This window comes from Colossoma macropomum, unplaced genomic scaffold, assembly GCF_904425465.1.
Source record: "Colossoma macropomum unplaced genomic scaffold, Colossoma_macropomum, whole genome shotgun sequence".
Lineage (NCBI taxonomy): Eukaryota > Metazoa > Chordata > Actinopteri > Characiformes > Serrasalmidae > Colossoma > Colossoma macropomum.
In genome coordinates, this window is record NW_023494795.1 from 23,459,899 (window position 1) to 23,482,154 (window position 22,256).

Consider the following 22,256-nt stretch of genomic DNA (forward strand, 5'->3'; position numbering starts at 1 on the left):
GAGTAATCCTATGTTGCATGATTGTTTTCTATTTACTTTATGTAACCATCATATTGTGACTAATGGCCTCAAAGTTTCAACATGTAAAGCCAACTTTAGACTATACTACATACTGCACATTCACCTATATTGTCAGAAGTACATGTACATTCAACAGCACATTTTATTGTATTTTGGAGACGAGAGTAGCGATGCACCAATCCCATATACAGCACTGATACTGACTTTTTTAAATAGATCTAAATTTGATACTGTTTATTAGCCAGGATGACAGTACAATGAACCTCCAAGAACAGCATAATTTTAAAAACAATTTTATTGTTAATTCAACTCCTTGTAATATTTCTTTGCTGTATATTTCTATGTAAGTATTTTTGTACGAAAACAAGTTTTTATGAAAAGCTTTTCTAAGCAAGTTTTTTATGAAAAACAAATGCCTTATCAGATCACCGATATCAGATTTCAGATGTCAGTAATGGGAGAGAAAAAGCTGCATTGGTGCATCTCTACTGAGCAAGGAAAAGGGAGAAAGTATCTTACTGGTGATGGACTGAAGTCTTCGTGGATGCTTCCAAAGACATCAGGTGATCCCATATCCACAGGCAAACTAAAAAAAGAGATCAAAGTTTTAAATAAACAAGTAAACATAGATCTGCATGCACACACTCTCTCTTACACTGAATGAACTTACTGGGATGTATCAATATCTCCATCAGTCTTAGTGCTCAACTGTTCCAGACAGTTGATGAAAGCCTGGGGGAAAAAAAAAACAAAAAAACATTAGCCCCATAAATGTAAAATATATGTAGTCCACAAGGAAATGCACCTAATCCAGTAGACTTTCTTAAATGCAATGCTGGAATCATACTCATTCATATTCTTTGCACCATAAATCAAAACAATCTAAGATTCTGCTGTGTGAAAACGCACAACTTGTCCTCCTCTCCTACACACAATACCTTCATGATGCCCACACACAGTTTACAAGCCTCGTCCTGAGCCAGCTCCTGCTGAAAAACCTATACGGTAGAGACAGACAGAAAGAGAGAGTATAGTAGCTCTCCTGTGATATGATAATGATATCCATCTAGACATGAGACTAGAAGTGACAAGCATTAGCATAACACCCAAAATATTACTGATACAATATTATTCAGTCATAAAATGATCTAGTTTATATTCATTTGTTTAAAAAATGTGACTATTTTATTGCAGTGACTGTATTTATGACATTTATGTATTTATGTCTTCTGCTGTGTTTCAACGGGAAAGCAAAGAAAGAATATCAATTCTGGTAAAACAGAGATATGTTTACAAAAAATAATAATAAATAAATATTTTTTTTTTTTGCATGTAGTTCCTAGTAGTTACTGACTTAACAGGAATAACATATCCTTACCATATGGGAGACTTTTTTGCCTGTTCAGACATGAACACTCTTGCTGTACCAATAAAAGTACTTTGCTACACTCGCCTACCATTTAAAATTGCTGCGGATGCATGTCTGTTAAAATGTAATCTTTACAAATATATGTGCATTCTGTACACCATCCATCCCCATGCCCTGGTAAAACTCTGATCATTATTAAAAGTGGACTACTAATGCCTGCTGCTTCAGTGCTGATTGGGCAAGCAGCTTTAGAGAATAAAAAAATGTTGTATGTAAACAACAAAGAGAATATGTAAAGTTATCTATGAACAAAATTAGAAACTAGCGCTGTTGCCTTACTTTCTAACATTAGGTAGATTAGCAACTCTGTTATATATGGCAACTGTGTTGATTGTGCTGAGTATGATCGGAATGCACTATATAGCCAAATGTATGCAGACAGCCCTTCTAATTATTGAGTTCAGGTGTTTCAGCCACACTCATTGCCAACAGGTGTATAAAATCAATGTGTATCAAAATAAAAAATGTACGTGCTATTATTGTGAAATGTGAGCATTTAGGACAAACAACAACTCAGCCAACAATGCAGCAGACCAGACAAACTCACAGAAGAGGGCCACCAAGTGCTGAAGCACAGAGAGTAAAAAAACACCTCCCTTATATTACTCACTACATACTTCTAAACTGCCTCTGAAAGCAACATCAGCACAAAAACTGTGCATCAGTAGCTCCATGACATGGGTTTCAATGGCCGAGTAGCTGCACACAACGCGCAATGTCAAGTGTCCGCTGAAGTACTGTAAAGCACACTGGACTCTAGAGCAGTGGAAACATATTCTCTGGAGTGAAGAATAACCCTTTGCTATCTGGCAGTCTGATGAATCTGGGTTTGGCGGATGCCAAGAGAGCGCTACCTACCAAAATGCATAGTGTCAACAGTAAAGTTTAGTGAAAGAGGGATAATGGACTGGGGCTGTTTTTTAGGGTTTGGGCCCCAATAAGTGTTGGCAATATGCATGTCAGCTACTTGTGTTCTTCTCCCTCAAAGTCACTGTTCCCTTGCTGCTCCCTGTCCCAGTTAAAACTCCCAGCAAGTAGGTTATTTTAGCTTCTTTAAATTTTTGCAGCGTAGATGCAGCTGCTTTCTACTTGCGTTAGCCCCCTGTTGCAGGATCCTGCTATAAGCGATCAACTTCATTTACAAGAGCACAATAGGTAGCAGTCCACCTTAACTGTAGGAATAAAATGATACGTTACCTTAGTGTTATGTTATCTACTCCCTTAACACCAAGGCTCAAGGTTTCCCTGCAATTGTACTCCACATGCGTGACACATAAAAAGGCACACAAGAAATTTCTCCACTGTGTCTGCAAATACGCCTGTGCTGACTTGTAAAGGGAGCTTGTGTTACCCCCATTTCAGAAGCAAGGCCCAGCAGTTAGTTACTTAGCTGTGGGTTACAGAGATAACGTTAGTGCTGACTGTATAATTATCTCCATGTCATAAGATGAGTGATCTACAAAGTGTAATCTCTAAAATGAACATTACATAGCTTGTTTTTCATTTATGAACTTCTACTCACAATTCAAAGACCAGCTGAGAAGAGTGAAGTGGTCTATTTTACTGCGGGGGAAACTCAAACATGTAGAGCTAAACCACACCGATAGGCGGTGTCACTCACCACTGGTGGCAAGTTATTTACGTTGCCTGGGAGATGCCACTGTTAATTATTTGGCATTCTAACACAATCACACAGTTCTGAGCAGACAGCAGCTCAGAAATTCTGGAGTATTTATCTACTATTAAATTGTATTAATTTCTATATATTTCTTGAATGTAACAATACTAAAAGCTTTTTCTGCAGAGTGTCTGTGCTATTAAAACAAACATGTTGCAAGGGGCTTTAATGCTACAGCATGCAAAGACATTTTAGAGAATTATGTGATTCTAACTTTATGGCAACGGTTATAGGAAAAGGTCCTTTACTGTTCCAGCAGGACTATTTTCCTGTGCACAAAGTGCGGCCCATGAAGACATGGTTTAAAAAGTTTGGTTTGGAGGAACTCCAGTGGCCTTCAGAGAATCCTGACCTCAACCCCACTGAACACCTTTGGAATTAAGAGAGTGGAACATCAATTGCAGGCCAGCCTTCTCGTTCACCATCAGTGCTTGACTTAACAAATGCTCTTTTGACTGAATGGGCAAAAACTCCCACAGACACACTCCAAAATCTTGTTAAAAAGCCTATTAATACATATGGTTTTGGAATGCCATGTCCAACAAGCTCATTCAGGTGTGATTGTCAGCTGTCCACATACTTTTGGCCATATAGTGTATATGTTGATCCTCCCGGTCACAAAAACGGCAGCACAATCATACAGTGACGTGACATGAGACAGACAAATTAATCAGTTATAAGTTATAAATGTATCAGATAAAAACAGTGATTCTTACATTGACCTCTCCAGGCTTACACTCCATGGGCTCCTTAAGGGACTGCAGCATCTGCACCATACACTGCTCAAACTGTGCTGGCTGAAACACACAATACATGCAAATATATACACACATATTGTGAGAATACTCACATCCTGGCATTAACATATGCTTCATCATGATTACTACAGCATAAATAAAGTAGTACCAGTGATGTGATTCCCTCATTATCAACGATCCAGTCTTCTTTCTCAGGAAGTCTCTTCACATCTGGACAATACGCATACGATCAAAAATCAAATATAAATACAAATGCTACGAAGCATTTATTAGTTTATGCTAATCATAGAGTCAAGATCGATCTAAGATTTTAAAATAATTATAAGCACAGCTGCACCATACAGCCAGGGTAATCCCCACACTCAGAACTTTCCAGATGCTGCCTTAAGGTAGCGAATGTACCTGCTCTTTACCACCCTCTGCTGGCCATTATGCGTCAGGTGACACAATTTTATGTACATTATGCAAAATCACTGAGGTTATTATGCACATGTCTGCTGAAGCCTGAATATCTGAATTGTCTATTATGACGTCTCACCTTCAGCAGTTTGCTGCAGGGTGGTCAGCAGGCAGTGCACACGAAGGTCCAAAAGGAGGTCCTGAATCACCTGCAGCATGTCATTAGGAATTTCTAGAGCTGAGAGAGCCTCATGAGTTAGCCTGAGAGAGACAGAGACAGGGAGAGATTATGAAAGAGAAAGGTTTTATACTCTTCTCTGTTAAAAACTAGAAATTTCAGTTCTGTTGCTGAGTTTATTTACTAATTTAAAGAAAATAATTTCTTTCAGATTTTGTCATAAAGTATGATTTGGAGCAAAAAAAATATCTTCACATTTTAGTCAGTTTTTGTTGCTGCTCTTGCTGCTATTGTTGTTTGCTGCTACAAATTCCATTCTGAATGTGTGTGCAAGCTTGCTCAGAAACTAGTGTAGTGCATCCAACAATAAAGGCAGCATCATGTTGCCTTTCTTGTTGGATGCTGCCTTTATTGTTGGATGCACTACAGTAGTTTCTGAGCAATAAAGGCAGCATCATGTTGCTTTTGTACAGTGATAGAAAACAAAATAATCAACATCGAAAGCTCCAATTTCACATGCCAATCCATTTTACTATGGGCAGACTTTATTGAGTTAAAGTGGACAAAGCCACAATTTTTGAATGCATCATGAACAACATTATTTTTTGGCAAAAAATAAAAATAAAAAATAAAAATTATAAAAATAGTGACCCCTTTATCTTTCTCAGCCTTCCCACCTGATGGTGTGTATAACCTGGGTGAGCCAGGCTCCAGTGAGGATGGTCTTAGTATCCCAGCCGCCATAGAGGCGCCTCTGATCCTGAGGGAGAGTGGTGGGCAGCAGAGACCCGCGCACCAACTGTACCAAACGCCGAGTCACCTCCTCAATCATGCCCTACACACAGAAATATAAACATCCAAACATAAATTCAAGAGTATTTTTTTAATAACAGAAACAAATGTGGATGGGCAATAAGCTTGTTACAATTATATCTGAACAACGGCTGTACCTGAGTAAGCCTGTCACGATCATAAAATTTTAGCTGACGATTAACTGTCATAAATAATCGCTATTCAAGATTTAATTGTCTTTTGTTCATTTTATGCAACTGAAGTATCTAAATTGGCTGATTAGCTATCTTGCTTCCTAGCAGCTAGTTTCTACAGTTATGCAGAATTACATGCTTTGCCAACCAGAACTTACATGTGTTTTTTTTTTTTCTTGAGACTGTAAAATATGAGGGAAAAAAATTTCTACAAGCATAGACGCAAAGTTAACCGTTAACTTTCTAGCTAACAAACAAAAAATTCCCTACACGTGTTACAGCACTCAGTTAAAATTCATGAATGCGTGTTATGGTACACAGTTAAGAACTTGAGTTCTTTAATTAGTGTTCTGTAATGAGTTAAAGACCCACATCTTGTTTCAGTGAATGTGTTTCTTGTTTTCTTTTAATTTCTCTCAAACAAAGTGATAAAAACATCCATTCTGCGTTCTGCATGTTTCGATGGTACAAGACTGTGGAAAATAACTGCAGTCAGCTTAAATAATTGAAATTTTATCCAAAGAATTGTGATCAGGTAATTAAGTAATAACTGTGACAGGCCTTTACTTTTTGGAAATCTTTTTAAAGGCTTTCTTGATTATCTTCAATCTTTCAATCATATATTCTAGAATCTGTGTCATGTTATGCATTTTTTGTTATTTTTCAACTGAGTGAACTTTTATTGTTTGGTTCTTTTTTTGAACTCTTCATTGTCAAAACTACTCACTTCAATGTCAAAATTTCTCAATTAAAAACATTAGTGTCAGGCATAACTTTAAATGTTTTTTCATACTTATTATAATAACTGTTTTAAAAAAAGTTAAATGTTTTGTGTTAATGAATAAAATGTGTTTTTTATTTTAATTTAAAGCTGAAATACACTGGAGCAGTGGCACTCACCTTAAAGTCATTCTGCCTCTGCCTGGCATTCTTCTTCAGCTTCTCCACCTGGCCCGACTTCTCTCCAGTCTGTCAGGGAGCACACAAGTCAAAGCTTTTATCCAATCAGATAAAAACACAATCAAAACAAGTTACAGATTGTATTGTGTGGGGTGTATATGCGCTCATACCTCACTAAAGAGGCTGCCATTAACATAAGAGATCCACAGCTTCCAGAAGTTTGGCAGCTGGCTGATGACCACATCTGAGAGCTTCTCCACAAACCTCACCTGCTGAGGGCTCTTATAGTGCCAGGCTGAGACAGAGAATTACTTTCATGTTATTCCAAATGTACTACTATGCTGCTAAAACACTATTAAAAAAAAGGTAACAATGCATGTGAAGGTGGCATGTGATTTAAACATAAACAAGGCTTGGCATGCTTTTTATTTATATTTATGTATATCCCACTATTCTGTAAATAGTTCCTCTAATAACATTTGTGTATGTTGTCCATTAAAAAAAAACATTCAGAGTCATACCACAATACTCAAAATCACAGTGAAGCTGGGGATATTATAATTGTTTTCTAAATAAGTGTAAATAGTCAAATGGTTGCGAAATTACAGATTTACACCTCTATGTTATGTTCATATGTCAATGTAAATAGTGTTCAAAAGTTTGGAATCACTTTTCATATTATTAACAATTAAACAATGCAGATTTAAATAACCAAAAGTAGAGAACAAAAGGTTGCTTTAGTCAATATTTTAGTCGAGTATTCTGGCAACAAAATTTCTTAATGTTTCTTTTTTATTTTACAGATTTTTACTAATTATCTGTAATTATAAAATTGTGACGTTGAACAGGAGAAGAATATTATAATAATTGTATACATTTATCTGCCACCGTATTGCCTTTATATTATTGACAACACTGATTCCAAACTTTTCAGTGCCAGTGTATGCATCAACAAATGGTATCAGTAAAAGTCCTCACAGTCATCTCTGGGTGTCTGGAAGCTGCTGCCTCTCTTTAGAGATGCTGTGTGACTGATCCTGCTCAGAGCAGATGAGCGAAGTTCTCCATCCAGCTCCAGCCCTCCGCCACCCACTGAGAACGAGACACAATATGGGGCAAACAGGAAGACACATAGAATGAGAAAAGGGTTGTGAATCTTTTTGTAATCAGATTAGCCAGTCCATAATGATTAATCAAAAACCTAAAGATATAATGTTCCATTCAACCAATTAAAACACAAGGATTATTCTTCCTTTATATTAGTTAATTAATTAATTAATTAAGTTCTTTAGAAAATAATAACATTTTCAAAAAAGAGCTTTTATCAAGAGCACAGTAACAGATGTTGTACATTGCTCCTGAAAACTCTACTTTCGAAAAGTGCAGAAACAATAAAAGGAACAACATATCCAAGTCCAAGATGGATTCCAGTCACCAGCCATGTCAGACACGAAGACCTAAAGCAGTGCAACGCACGTAAAACAGCAGTAACCATGCAAGTAAACCATGTAGGTTAGCAGCGCAGTTTAGGCCAACTGTTTTAAACTGCAGCTCATCCCTTCAGCCAACACTCCTTATTCTATCCGTTAAACTAAATTACTAACTGTATTAGCTGAAAATTAGGCAGCGATATGTTGTTTTTCACTTTTAACTGCCGTTTGAATAAAGCATTAGTATCTCACCAAGCCGAGTTTCTGCTGTGGATGTTGTGTAAATTCTCTCTCATACATGAGAAAGACACAATGAGGGCTAAGCTGCCCGCTGAGCTCAGTTTTACATGTCACACAGGAAATGGTCTTTTTAGATGACACTAAAGTAAAGCGCGTTCATAGTTTTAAATTTTTTGGGTGGTGCACAACGCTGTACTGCAGTCCCCACTATTTGTACTTCCCCCTTTTAATCATGATGTAAACGGGAAGCACAAACGTCATCAAGCCAACTAACTGATAATGATTTGTTGCCAACATTTTTTTTATCATTGACTTTATCGATAATGTTGATTAGTTTTTGCATCCATAAATGAGATAATGTGCCTGCGAGACAGAGAGAGAAGAAAATGAGAGACAATTATGTTTCTCTCTTCACCAGCAGCAGATGGTGCTAAAGGAATTATATTCACTTCCCTGTCAATTTTCTACTGATACTGAAAAACTCTAAGGCACCCAGCGAGAGGAGCACAACACAAGATCGAAAAAACAACAGCAGACAGACAATGACAAGAAACGCATGTATATGCATCCAAATATGTACGCACACACTTTTCCAATCAAAGCTCAAGAAAACAGAAGAATTAAATATGCTATGCTATCACTATTGATTGAGGTGTCCCATGTCTTTAGTGTTCTCTCTTTCTCTCGCATCCTCTTTTCTCTTTTTCTTTCTTTCAGTTTTAATTTGTCCTGGTGTCCTTCAACAACTCATTTACAATTCTCTCTCTCTCTCTCTCTCTCTCTCTCTTTCTCCATCTTTGTTCCCCTCTATCTTTCTCAGACATTCTCTCCCCCTCCTCCTCTACTCCCTACTCTCTAGAGTGGAGCACTTCCTGTTCTCTATGGGGGTCACGACTAGACCACACATGTGCTGCTCCCTGTCTAAACACACACTTAACACACTAGGGCACACCACATTCTCCCATGTGTACAGTCTACTCAGGGATACCACACCCAAGAGAGTAAAGATACCATTACATCCATAAACCATGAAACCTGTTGACTCTGATTAAGATCATTTAGCTTCATAATTCAAACCATTATGGTGAAAGTAAATGTTCTTGTTTCCCACTGCATTCAATGTTGTGGCACTGCATGCTTGAAACAGCAATATGGTGCTAATAGAACTGATTTCTGATTATTTCGTTCAAACTAATTGTTAAAAATCTTCATAACTGTGCAGAGAGTGCAGTCGTACCAGACTAGGAACACAAACTTTAGCAAATTCTTTTGACCGATAATAAACCATTGTTAATCAGTGATTAAACACAAATTTAAAATCAAGGAAGCAAAAATCAAACACAGCACTGTGTTTTATATAAACAAAGCTTTAGGCTTTACTAAATGAAAAAACACAGCCTAAAGGAACAGATATAAGAGTATCAAAATGTATTGTATTTACTTGTGCTATTATCGTAAGACTAGCTACATAGACTAACCTTTAGCTAACACACACATTTGAGGTTATAGCTTAAGGCTAAGTCAACAGAAGCAACATGACATCTACCTTTGCTGTCATGTGGCTAAATACCCTAGTCAAATTTGTTAAGAAGTACCAACATATCTACATGATTTGTTGTAAATTAAATTAGCTTTTTAACTGAAAATATTGGTTGAAAATGTATGCATTTGTCAGTTAACTGTTAATATTTAACATGCCTATACCAGATTCAAACTCAAAGCCCACTGGATTGGTGGACCTACACCAAGAACAAGACGCCTAGAACAAAAACTTTTGTTTCAATACTGTTTTTAACACACTCTCGTCCAACTGGTCTCACAAATTCCCCTTGGGTGAATCCCAAGTCTCATCTTAACGGTTGCAACAAGTTCTGCATCACAAAGTCACATAACTAGCTACTGAGCCCAACAGACTAGCTTTACCCAGGGCAAGTGTAGATCCATTGAAAATTCCACTCCTTATTGTCCCCTCCTCCCCTTTGTCCTGCGAGTGGCCACTTGGGAAATGTGGGTGCTACGCATTACGAGTCATGAGGTGAAGTCGGTTTTGAAACGGATGGTGCTTAGATGGCTACACAAAGGTCCTTAGACTGGCAGCAGTAGACTATACCTCCAGTTCTAATGTGTGTGTGCATACCTCTCTGCTCTTTGATGAAGTCTTCCTTACAGTTCTGCATCAGCTGTAATATCCACTTGTGTTGTGCCACAATACACTGCCACGCTGGGTCACCTGGAGCATGCAGGTCCGACAAGTACCTGACAAAAGGAAACATCATGTAGCAGTCATGAGGTTTTTTTATGTGTAAAGCTACACACACAAACACACAAACACACACAGTACCTGATGTAGCGTTTCTGGTCATGCAGAGTAGATGGCGTCTCCAGTAATTTATCCAGCAACAGATTCCTCAGAGCACCAATACGAGTCTCCACCTCTGCATACACTGCACAAATACCCCAACACCACATCACCGGTTACAGGTTACTGAGTTTAGATTCTCTTTTAAAGCACTGCATTATAAGAAGTAGGTCAGGCAAATGGGTAGGAGATTTCAGCTTTTAGAATGATTATCATATATAAAATAATTAACTCAAAAGACTTACTACTGTATTTAATTGAAAGTGTTCAATACTGTCGATTAAAACCCTAACGGTTACAGTGTAAAATGTTGATATGATGATATGACTATTATTACAGCGTTATATATAAATATTTAAAACGATATATATATATATATATATATATATATATAAAGTTATATACCTTTTTTGAAGACTGGAACTTCTGTGTTCCCAAACAGGGACTTGGCTTTCTCATAGTCATTAATAACCACATCATAATCTCCCTAAGAAAGAGAGAGAGGGAAACAGTTTTATGGTTCAGTGTCTGTAAATAATACTACCAATATATTTCCTTATATTTTCTATCAGATTTGTAGCTATTGTGACAGGTACAATGCAGAGCAGTTTTAGCAAAAAAACAGACACACCTCAGTGCTATTCTGCTGAAATTGGCTGAAAATATGCTCACAGTAACTATGTGTAACATGTAAAAGTGCATGTATATTGTGCATTTTAAACACCACCTTCTGAATGTTGCGCTCAATGTTAAGGGGCAGGTTGAAGAGAAATTTGAAACGCTGCAGAACGTTGAGTGCGTTGCGCGTGGAGTCAGCTTTATCTTTTCGGCCCAGAACCTCCTGAAACAAAGTATCAGCAGTGTTGCTCGCCCCTGAAAAAGAGTGAGAGAGAGCGAGAGAGAAAGAGGGAGAGAGAGAAAGAGAGAAAAACATAAAATAGGTTTACAGTCCTAAGCTCTCTCACAGATGAAACCCATTCTGTCTGTCTCTTTTGGTCTTTCACTCTCTGCCTGGGTGGCCAAGGCTATGCTACATGCACGAGGTCAGATACTTTTAATCAGAACGAGCCCTCTAACCACAATAAAAACATTGACCAGAAAAGTCAGCCAAATTATTCATTTTCCCCCATGCAGCACCGTGGATTGGTTGAAAGAGTGACAGGCAGGCACTGGGAGGAAGGGGAGGGGGTTAAGGATGAAAGCGTGTCAGTGTGATTGGTTTATTTATGTGAGCTGCAGGAAACGATCATGTTTATTGACCTACCATCACATCAGTCAAATTAACATGCAGCAGGAGAACTTGGGGGCTATTTTCTCTCTCTTTCTCTATCATACTTGCATGAATGCATAAAAGCATGCATTGACACATGCAAAGACAGAGTTTGTGAATACCACATAAATGTGGTTCTGTGTTTTTTATCCAGAATGCATTCCTTCCAAGCCCAAGTTTATTCGATGTGTATATGCGTTTAAGCAAACAATTTCTTGATCTTACTGTTGAGGATATTCTCCAAACGTCGGGTCATAGAGCCTTCCACCTTCTCAGTACCATCTGACTCAAGCTTCTGGTGAATTGCTGTAGTAGGGGACAGAAAAAAGATAAAAGGAGAGGAAAATAATTTCAAATGCTCCTTTAAACAAAACTGGCACCACCAAAGGAAATCGCCAGCAGTATTGTGTACCTTATGGTAGCATAACATTATAATGTCCTGAGTTTTTATTATTATTTATATTTATAGTATTTAATTTTTTATGTTTGTGCATTATGCTTGCTTGCCACCAGCTTTAAAATAATATGACTGTTAGTTGTTGCTACTTAGTTGACTATTATAATTAGTCATCTATAAAAAAGGTACATAATACTTGCTACCAACATATGTATGTCTATCCACCTTTCCTATGCACAACAATGAATTGAGTTTCTTACGGATAGAATTTCTGCCAAAGTGTAAATGCTAACGACATCCTAACATGTTAGAAATATATCAATAAATAAATATGTATATAATCTTTATTGTTAGCATGTTTGAATGCTTGTGTGCTGATGTTAGTAATCTGTCAACAAAAACCTGAAACCATGTGAGAGAAACGCTTCAGACACAGGATTCCATTTATAGCCTACACAAATGACCTACTGTACCAAACTCGTTTCATTTTAACATTTTCACTTTGTTTACACCGTCAGGTAAGGCATAACCCTGTAAAGAAATGCTTAATGCTGTGGGCTTTTTTAAGCAGTAACAACGAAGCAATATTTATATCCTTTGAAGCGCCACACTTTCCTGACAGGTTTATACTCGTAACACTGCTGTAACATTTTAGTTTCACTCAGCTGCAGTGACAGCCGCAAACTGCATGCTGCCCCAAAACACTTCAGAGACACTTAATGGAACATAAAACAATAACTTAAAAACTAAGCAAACATTCCTTAACTTAGCTAAAACAGTAACGAACAACACTTCCGTTAGCCAACCAGATATTTCAGCCATGAACATGAAAAATAAGGTGGATAAACACAGACACACAGCACACACACAATAGCAGGCTATTCTGCACATGTTGAAATGCAGCACTTCCACATATGATTTCAATGGAAATCTGGTGCGCTATGTGCACCACACACAAACACACACACACACACACACACACACACACACACACACACACACACACACAGACTGAGCGCTGACGTCAGGGCTAACCTCTAGGCCCCTGGGGTCCGGAATACTGTGCAGTTCATTTCCTGTGTCCCGGCCCTGTGTTTTGACTCACCCGTTTTTAGTTTTGGGAATATTCACTGTGAATCTGCGCAGCTTCCTTTATATGCTCTTCAGCTTCCCCCTTAGCACAATGACAGCCTTATTACAACCTCATCCAAACATTATTGCTGCCGCACCCCAAGAACCACCAAAGAGCCTGTCAATCGTACATACGCGCACCTTAAAATAGTTCTTCCTTTGTTTGACCTCTGCTTGGTGACCTTTGTGATTTCTAGGAATGGCCCAAACAGCATTTTACAGGCTTTGGACACACAAATAATTCTCAGTATTACTCTTAAAATTTATGTTTAACTGTAAAATTAACCACAATTTAAGTATGCATTACTGTAGGCCAAAATATATCCAGTAGGCAGCCACAATGCTCTGACAGAACAGATTTTCAGTTTCAGTCCACATGGCTGTGCTGGACATTACATCTTACATCTGTCAAAACATAAACTCAACTGAAATGCTCACTCCCTTCTCCAATAGCAATCAACTACAATTTAAATAGTTTGTTACTAAAATGTTATGATCTTGTTGCCTTGTAGCTGCTGTGTTGCAGTAACTCCAATTCTACATGCTCATATATTTTACTCTGCCAAATTTGAACATGTTCATATGTAGCTCATCTGCTGGCAGATTTAAGGGGCCATCATTAAATTCTCTGAATGGATTAGCGGCGAGACGATCAGTTTGACAGGGTTAATTAGAGAAGAAAACGAGAAAACATGCTAGAATTTTTTAGGCATTTACGTGACAGAGCTAAGTTGATTTCAAAGCTGTTTGTGCTTCACTTATGCTGCATTAACATGACACTGATCAGCCTTGTCTTGCCTCCATGATATACCAGCCTCTTATTGCCTTATCCTATAGCCTTTTAGCCTTACTAATCGATAATTTGAAGTGGTTCTACATGTGATCTCTTTCTGAGGTATCAATGCTCTTTTAGACCTAGTGGCCATGTGAAGTGGTAAATTGTGCTCTGATGTGGATGCCTGGTTAGAACTTTTGATGCATTCAACTAAACCAATAATAAATTTTTGGTAACAATTCGTATATATATATATATATATATATATATATATATATATATATATGCGTGTATATATGTATATATATATATATATATATAGATATATATATATATATATATATAGTTATGGCAGTTTTATCTAAAGCCTTTTCCTGTTGATATTTATTGTGGTTTGTGCAATGCGTCTCCCTGGCTCCGGAACACAAGTCCCGAGCTCCGCCACCCAGGCCCACCCCACACCTGTCGTTGTCGAAAGGGTATTAAAATGAGAGTGTGAGGTGTCTAAGCATACCAGCCAAAGCGTCCTGGGCTTCAAAGAAAGTGCTGAGCCCTCCTTTTACGTAGGCCAGACTGCCCTCATTCTTCTTACTGGCCTGCTTCTTTAGATTGCCCGCTGCCATACGCAGCTGCTCAAAACTAGCAAGAAGAAACATCACTTATTTATTCTGTTAAAGGAAAAGCTCTGCAAAAGATCTAATTCACACAACATCACCTTTTATTAAGATTACATTTTTTGCACAGTGTTGACAGGAAGGATATATGCTTATTAACTAAAGCTAAAGAAGTAAACTTCAGAGACCAAACATGTCTTGACTAATTGACTACATCTGGGGTAAAGGAGGGAAATGTAGAAATGACATTTTTCATGGGACTGTTCCCTTAAGCTTACATTTGTGTTTTTGCATGCTGCCACTGTAATACACTTATAAGTACAACAGGTAATACTACAGTAGGACACATGGATGTGCTGACTAACCTGGTGGCAGAATGGTTCTCAATGAGGTACCAAGTGGCAGAAAAATTTTCACTAGTGAAATCTCCACTCATCCCTGGGAACATACTTTCCAAATCCTTCAGAGGAACCTTTCCCCTAGGGAGACAAAGAGATTTACACAATCTTTAGCAAGAAAACAGGGGTGTTGTTGTCTGGATGTCTCAATAACAATTACGGAGGAATGCAATTTTAGTACATGTATTACTATTAATTTAATCATTTTGTAGTATGTATAACATAGAAATGACTTAATCAATACCAAATCTACATAATAAATACATTAAAACACACACACATACAGTGTTCTTTATTGAGATTGATGTGGTCATAGGAAGGAAGGGTTTCACTTCCTACGAGAGGAAATAATCAACCTGTGACATCATTCAGGTAGACACACACACACATGCACACACAGGCTGTTTCTAGTTTCTGCAAGACCTCCTTCCTTGTAAACAGAACAATCCATTTCTGTAAACACCCAGCACTGCTTTATATGTGGCTGTGTACAGAAATGTCCAGCGTGTGTGTGTGAGTTTGTGCATGTGTGTATGAGTAAGAGCGGGAGCATGTGTTTATGATGACAGAACCCAAGTCTCTGTATCAGCATCTGCCTTAGTTGTGTATGTGAGCTATTTTAAAACCCCACACGTGTATTTAAAGGTTTTTTCATTGCAGTTGTATGGACTGCATTTTCTACACTATATTTCAACCTTTACAGTCTATTGTTTGAGAGTGTGTATGTGCGTGAGTGTGTTTTTTACTTACTTGTCAATGTCGATGCCCAGTGGGTTGGCTGGCCGCAGAGACAGAGGGGAAATGCCTTTGTTTCGATCAGTCCGCATGTCATAGTAGTTCATTTCATCCACCCACACAGCAGATTGGTCCAAAATACCTACATATATTCACACATACGCACACACATAAACACAACACTGCAATTAGTGATGTACCGATCCAATAAACTGGACTGGCATCTCCACTAACACTAACTTTATTGGCCAGACATGAATGATTCACATATGATGCAGTTTCTTAGTTACAACTGCCACAAACTTGTAATAATTTTTTCATACCTTCTAGAGCAGTATGTCTTAAACTATAGTTTGCAGATGTCTTTGTGCTGGGTTGCCATATGACACTGAACATGAGTCAGCATGTTTGCCCAAGTGTGAAATGTGTGGTGAGTTTTCATACAGAGACAAATTTTTACAGGTGGGGAAAAAAAGTAGGAAAATGTACATGTGCCTATTGATACTGTCTTTCATATCGAGTCTGAAGCTCATGGGAAAAAAAACATTTAACTGAAGCCAATTAGATTAGTGTTGCATGGAAGCACTATTGAGCAAGCTGACCAATCAGACCTGCGCAGTTGTGGTTACTCCTGTAGTTTTTCTGGCTTGTTTTTTGAAGCTGAAGCTTTGTCGGCGTTAACTTTGTTGCTGTTACTGCATGTGAATCAATTTCTTAGTTTTCTTTTAGTGTGTTCTCAGAATGATAAAAAAGCACATCAGAATTGATTACATCTTGTTTTGTTGAAAAGCTGTCTGTAATTCTAAATATGCTACAGCAGGACAAGCCACTGTCGGTTCTACAGTATAAATGTAATAAATTATAACAAATAATTCTGCCTCCAACCAATCTAGACATGGAAAATAACATAGCTGATATGATGGACATGACAAATATGAAGTAGAAAGGGAGCTATTTCCTAAACTCAGAGTAGTAATGGTTTTCTGCTTGGGTTCCAATTTGGTATCAATTCTCTCATTTGGGTCCTCAGTTCAAAAAGTTTAAAAACCCCTGTTCTAGAGGATTGGTAACAAAATGTCAGCTCAGATATCAGAATGGGTATCATGAGATATAAAGTTTGGTAGGTGCATCTCTATATAATATATGTGATTAAACATATAGGCAGATCAGAGCGTGCTGATGTATGTCAGTTTAAAGGGATGTGCAAGTGCATTTTCCAACCTATTTTCTCATGCTTGAGGACTTTAAAAGACACGGTGGATGTGCCTTTGCCTCCGCTCCTGGTTGTGACAATGATCTCCCCCTTGTCATCTTTAGCAGGACCAACACGACACACAATCTTACTCGCAGACATCCATTCAGCTGTCAGCAGACAGTTATGACCACAGATAGACAGACCTGTCAGAGGGGGATGCAGAAAGAGAATTACTCACATCATATTCTGAGCCTAGAAAACACTGGAGGTGTTAATTTATATTTATAAATAATGAAGACTATGAAGAAAGTGCAAGTTTTTTATGATCAATGCCCTATTGTTTTACCGATAAGGTCATTATGTCCAGTGCCCAGGTTTTCCCCCCGGATAGTGACTTTAGTCCAGGGTGTGCCCTCATTGGGTGAAATGCCAGTCACTAGAGGAGGTTGTCGGGCACGTGACATGGTTTATACCCTACAAAGAGAAGAAAAAAAATTTATATATATATATATATATATATATATATATATATATATATATATATACACATACACACTTAATGTTAAACAAACATGTAGCTTGATATAGGCAGTTCATCTGAGGTAAGAGTAAATTATACCATAACACATTAAGATATTTTCACGAAGCACGATACGCACTACAATTTCTAAACTTTACAAACAAGTCATAACAGACAAAATGCTCCAGTAAAACAGCAGTGCCAGAAACAGCTACAATGTAAAAGGATATTTTCATTCATAGTGCATAATAGTCAAATAAACTGTCTAAGAGGGAACAGGAAGACACAAACCATTAATAAAATAAACTAAATAAGATAATGGCATCCAATCAGCTACTTACTAGTCACTATGTAGTTTATCCAGTTACTGTACACTAGTTATTAACACTCAAAATATACTTATAGAAAAGCAAACTGTGACTAAATTTAATAATGTTAACATCTCATCCTTAATCTGAGGTAGCATGTGTATTCTGCAATGCAATGGGGAACCTTCTGGGTGATCAGTGTCAAGGTTGTTCAGTACAAGATCCTTGAGTTCCAATAGGTTTCCATTCTAAGACCTTAAAATTTAATTAAATTCAGTTCGTTTATGCTGTTATTTTGTGTTTGTGGAAAGAAAAGAAAGATGCTAACTACAAGCTAAGCTGGACTAGCAAGGTATTCAGCTCTGTAATAGCACCTGAGAACTAGGTACTCTAACACTCATAGCACTTATAGAGCAAGGCAGAGGAAAACGCTGCAGATGAGAACAAATAAATCAGTCTATCCGGTCCCTGCTGTGCATGTGTGTGTATACGCAGAGTGCAGTGCAGCCCGGACACCATACACTTCAGCAGTGCTTTATCTATGAATGTATATTTTTTCTCTCCAGGGTCATTATTTTCTCTGTGAGATCATGGAATGTGTTTGGGTGTCTGTGTGGTCTGTAGTATTAGGAGAGAGGGAGGGAGGGATGGACGGAGAGATGGATGGAGGGAAGGATGGAGGGAGGGATGGACGGAGAGAGAGTGGGGGTGAGAGAGAGAGAGAGAGAGAGAGAGATTGTGAGAAAGAGTGAGAGAGAGAGAGAGAGAGAGCGAATGAGACATATGCATAGCGAGAGAGCAAGCGAAACAGAGAGAGTGTGATTTGCACACTTTTTCTTTTCCAATTCTGAAACCATGTGATCTACTTTATTCAGCTTCATGTTATGTTGCGCTACTAGCAATTCTGTGACATTTCAGGCCAGATTTGTTACAGAACCAGTGTGGATCTGTTCTTTTTGACCAAGCATTTTCTGTTGGTATTGGCCTGATACTGACACTAGATATCGGACCAGAGCCATCTCTAATTATTTACATTTCAGGCTTGTTCAGTTCCAGGGAAAAGTAAGAACCCTGTCACAGAGTAGTGGCTCCTGATCCCTGCATATTTTAAATATTTCAATTTTTCCTGTATCAGCTCGTGAAGGCAATTAGTCAATAAGCTAAAACAGGTGTGCTAGAAAAAGCACAAAAATATACAGAACATGGGCTGGAACTGCCACACTAGTCCTGCTGAGGAGAGACAGAGAGAGAGTTTTTGACAAAGGGTTTTTGGCTAAGCTAGCAAAATAACTGTATTTGCTGGCAGCTATGAGCAGAGATTTTCTCTCTTTAAAAAAATAAAAGCTTAATGAATGTCTAATGTGTTCTGTATGGTACAGGCTAGCCCACATTACATATCTCCAAAACAAGGAAGGCTTTTTCACACTAACACCAAAAAACAGCAAGTTGATTAGACCTTTTTATTAAAGAGTGGGACGTCCCGCAATACAAGCAACCACATTCATAACAATTGAACTGTCTCCTCTTTCTTTTATAATAATAATAATATTATTTAAGACTCGGCTAGTAAGACTAGGCTTGTTACAGTGTCATGGTTTATTACTGTAATAAATATCTGACAGTTATCTGCTCATAATCACACACTGTTGATTCACACAGAAGTTAAAAGTTAGTAAAGTTAGTTGCTTGGCTAAATGCTGCTGCAGAGACTTTTTCTTGAGTGTACTGTCACTCATGCAGACGCTTTTTGTTTTAGCTCATAATGACAACAAGTTTGCATTGTGGAAATTCCTCAAAAACATGATATAATTGAGGCTATTATTTATAGGAACTAAAAACTTTACACTAATTTAAATGTGGGATTAAATCTTTGTTTTTTTCTTACTTCTGTTCAATTCATAAAGGGGAACAGATAAAGCTATTTTGCACCTGAAAGCCTCACTTTACAAAACACTGAAAAATGTATATATTGTTTAAAACAAATGCTCAAAATAATAGCTGTATGAAAGATTATGTACACATTTAATAACATTTTGTTAGTGTTTTAAATGGTAGTCTAATACTGAGACTGTGAAATCCCAACTAGGTTATCATACTTTATCATACCATGAAAATCAAGGTCCTTCAAAGCCCTTGTACTGACAGCAGTTACAGTCATATATTTTATGTATTAAAGGTGGATGTCACGGGTGTCACCTGATTTTACAACTCTAAGAATTATATAATGAGTACAGAGTTATTATACTTAATCAGCACATTGTATTCTTAGCCTGCCATACTAACACACAGAAGTATTTAGCATTACATTGCAGCTGAAGCTGTACGTAAAGCAGTCAGACAGTCAAACTTCAGCCTTGAAAGGTATACTTCTACAAAAGTTGGTTCTTCAAGGGTTCTTTAGTAAAGACTTTTGTTCTATATATAAACATGAATACTTAAAGAACCATGTCTTAAATAGTTCTGTGCATGGTGAAATGTTTCTTTAAATTGTTGAAGAATTTGTTGTGTTTGGTCCTACACAGAATATTTTTTTGAAACCAGAATCAAGCTCGTAACAACAGAGGAATCCTCCTTTGGTTCCTCTATATTTCTCTTTTTTTCCTTTTCAAAAAGGTTCTACATAGAGCCACATACAACACATTCTCCATCGATCTGAAGAACCATTTTACCGTGCAAGGAACCATTTAAGAATGCAAATGGCTCTTTGAGTGTTAATGGTTCTATATATAAGCATTATCTTTACTACTACAGAACACCTGAAGAACCATCTTTTTAGGAGTGTATCTGAAAAATATGCTGAAACCTCATTGCGTTCAAAGGTTAGATGAGACCGCTCTACACCGTGTAGAGCTGTGGTCTCCCACCAGCACTGCTGTTTGACAGCTCTGCTGATGTAGGTGCGTATTAAAACACGGTCAATGCTGTGTCAAACCCTGAATGGTCAAAGTCAGCTAGCCTAACTACTAGCTAAGGTTATCAGCTACATAGCGAGTGAACAGGGCTGGGTGTGTCAGCTTTCAAATGCTTTCTGTGTCAAAACAGGATTTGCATTCAGGTAGATTTTTTCAGATCAATATAACTGAATACCAATGCAAAAATTATAAATCATAATCATAAATTATGAAAATAATCCTTTCTGATCGTTTAGGCTAAAACAAGTCAGCAAAATGAAACTGACAGGCTAGCATATAAAGCTAACATCGGAGAGCAGAGATTGCCCCTTTTCTCCCTCCAGCACGCAGAGAAAACACATTTACGAACAGACTGTTTACTAAGCATCTATATGCTTATAGCTGCAGAACCGCAACCGCAGGGTTTTGTTCATTTATCTAATATTTAATGAAAACTCACGGAACCTTCCACAGCTCTCAGCTCAGCAGGAAGACGGGCTCTGGTTGTTTTGGTCTCCGAATGCACATCCGGTTCACTGGGTTTCTGGCCCCGCCCGGAGCAAGTAGGCAAAGAAAAGGCTTGGAGTGTTGTTTTAACGGATTGAAAAATTATTTCAGTGAAGAAATATAAATAGTACTTTTTAAGATTCAGTTCTGTGTAGGACATAAACCAGCCACAAAACCTTTTCCCTCCTTAGATCCTATTTGACTAGAATAAAAGCAGTGAAACTAATAACATGACCATCCAGGTGGCTACAAATATAAATACTGTGCTGGGCTGCCTGAAGGAGAGGTTTATAAATACGTTAATACACTAATAGAGATGACATCTCAGTTTGTTCTGTTTATTTGCCTTTATTCTAATGTAAGTATTTTCATAATAATGGGCAAATAAATGCTTACTGACCAGATTAACACATTTTTTCACATTTTTTTCCTCAGGTGGTCTAAGTTGCACTATACTGTATGTGGACTATCAATCAATGATGATCAAAAGGTCTCATTTAGTTGACATGGGCTTGCTTATGCCTGTGTGTGTTTGTATGTGTCTTAGTTCTACATGCTACAGGCTTCACAGCTTTTGGAAGAGTTAAATGTAGCTTAGAAAGATTAAGTCAGAAAATTAATTCAAACACTTTGACTGAGGCCAGTACAGTGTAGGCTAATACTCTTCTACCAAGCCAGATATTTTACGTAACACATTACTGTGTTTACACTTAGGCTATGTTGTAGACCTTATATTTATTTTATATATTTATTTGGTTTTATACTTAACCTTTGGACAATACATAACTGAGTTAAATGTAAGGTAATTTGCCATAATGACTAAATTGTACTTTAAACACACAGTGAAAAAGGGAAAATTAGGTGGGGTGGTGAAGGGTAGCAAACTATGACAAGCTGGCGAGTCCTTTCTCAGGAAATGATGTGAATGAAAGAAAAGTAAAACATCTTATTGTGCAGCGCAATTCACTAAAATCTGTCCTCATACACAGAATAAACATCCTGCAATTATGTAAGACTTCCAGCAGGACGATACCAACAGAAACAGGCACGCAAGGGGCATTGAGGTTTTTTTTTAATTAAAAACATTTAAATAAAGCAATAGACTGACACAACTCCTCCATTAGTCCATGCTTTGCT

General features: G+C 37.7%; 1 protein-coding gene across 2 annotated transcripts in view; it reads right to left on the reverse strand.

Annotated features, from left to right (window-relative positions):
• Window positions 1-21,143, reverse strand: part of exoc2 (exocyst complex component 2) — a 34,000-nt gene extending 12,857 nt beyond the window's left edge. Inside the window, exons 1-21 of one of the 2 annotated variants that reach the window (XM_036581913.1) lie at window positions 21,073-21,123; window positions 17,240-17,367; window positions 16,920-17,096; window positions 15,714-15,840; window positions 14,931-15,044; window positions 14,466-14,590; window positions 11,874-11,954; window positions 11,106-11,251; window positions 10,784-10,865; window positions 10,361-10,463; window positions 10,157-10,275; window positions 7,328-7,441; window positions 6,520-6,644; window positions 6,350-6,418; window positions 5,141-5,298; window positions 4,425-4,546; window positions 4,035-4,096; window positions 3,845-3,925; window positions 960-1,019; window positions 692-753; window positions 541-607 (exon numbers count right to left, since the gene is read on the reverse strand). In XM_036581913.1, the coding sequence (XP_036437806.1) occupies window positions 541-607; window positions 692-753; window positions 960-1,019; window positions 3,845-3,925; window positions 4,035-4,096; window positions 4,425-4,546; window positions 5,141-5,298; window positions 6,350-6,418; window positions 6,520-6,644; window positions 7,328-7,441; window positions 10,157-10,275; window positions 10,361-10,463; window positions 10,784-10,865; window positions 11,106-11,251; window positions 11,874-11,954; window positions 14,466-14,590; window positions 14,931-15,044; window positions 15,714-15,840; window positions 16,920-17,096; window positions 17,240-17,357 (2,112 nt within the window). In that variant the 5' untranslated portion in view covers window positions 17,358-17,367; window positions 21,073-21,123. Of the gene's footprint in view, window positions 1-540; window positions 608-691; window positions 754-959; window positions 1,020-3,844; window positions 3,926-4,034; window positions 4,097-4,424; window positions 4,547-5,140; window positions 5,299-6,349; window positions 6,419-6,519; window positions 6,645-7,327; window positions 7,442-10,156; window positions 10,276-10,360; window positions 10,464-10,783; window positions 10,866-11,105; window positions 11,252-11,873; window positions 11,955-14,465; window positions 14,591-14,930; window positions 15,045-15,713; window positions 15,841-16,919; window positions 17,097-17,239; window positions 17,368-21,072 lie in introns of both variants that reach the window. The other variant, XM_036581912.1, reaches the window with a different exon arrangement.
• Between the last annotated feature and the right edge of the window lie 1,113 nt (window positions 21,144-22,256).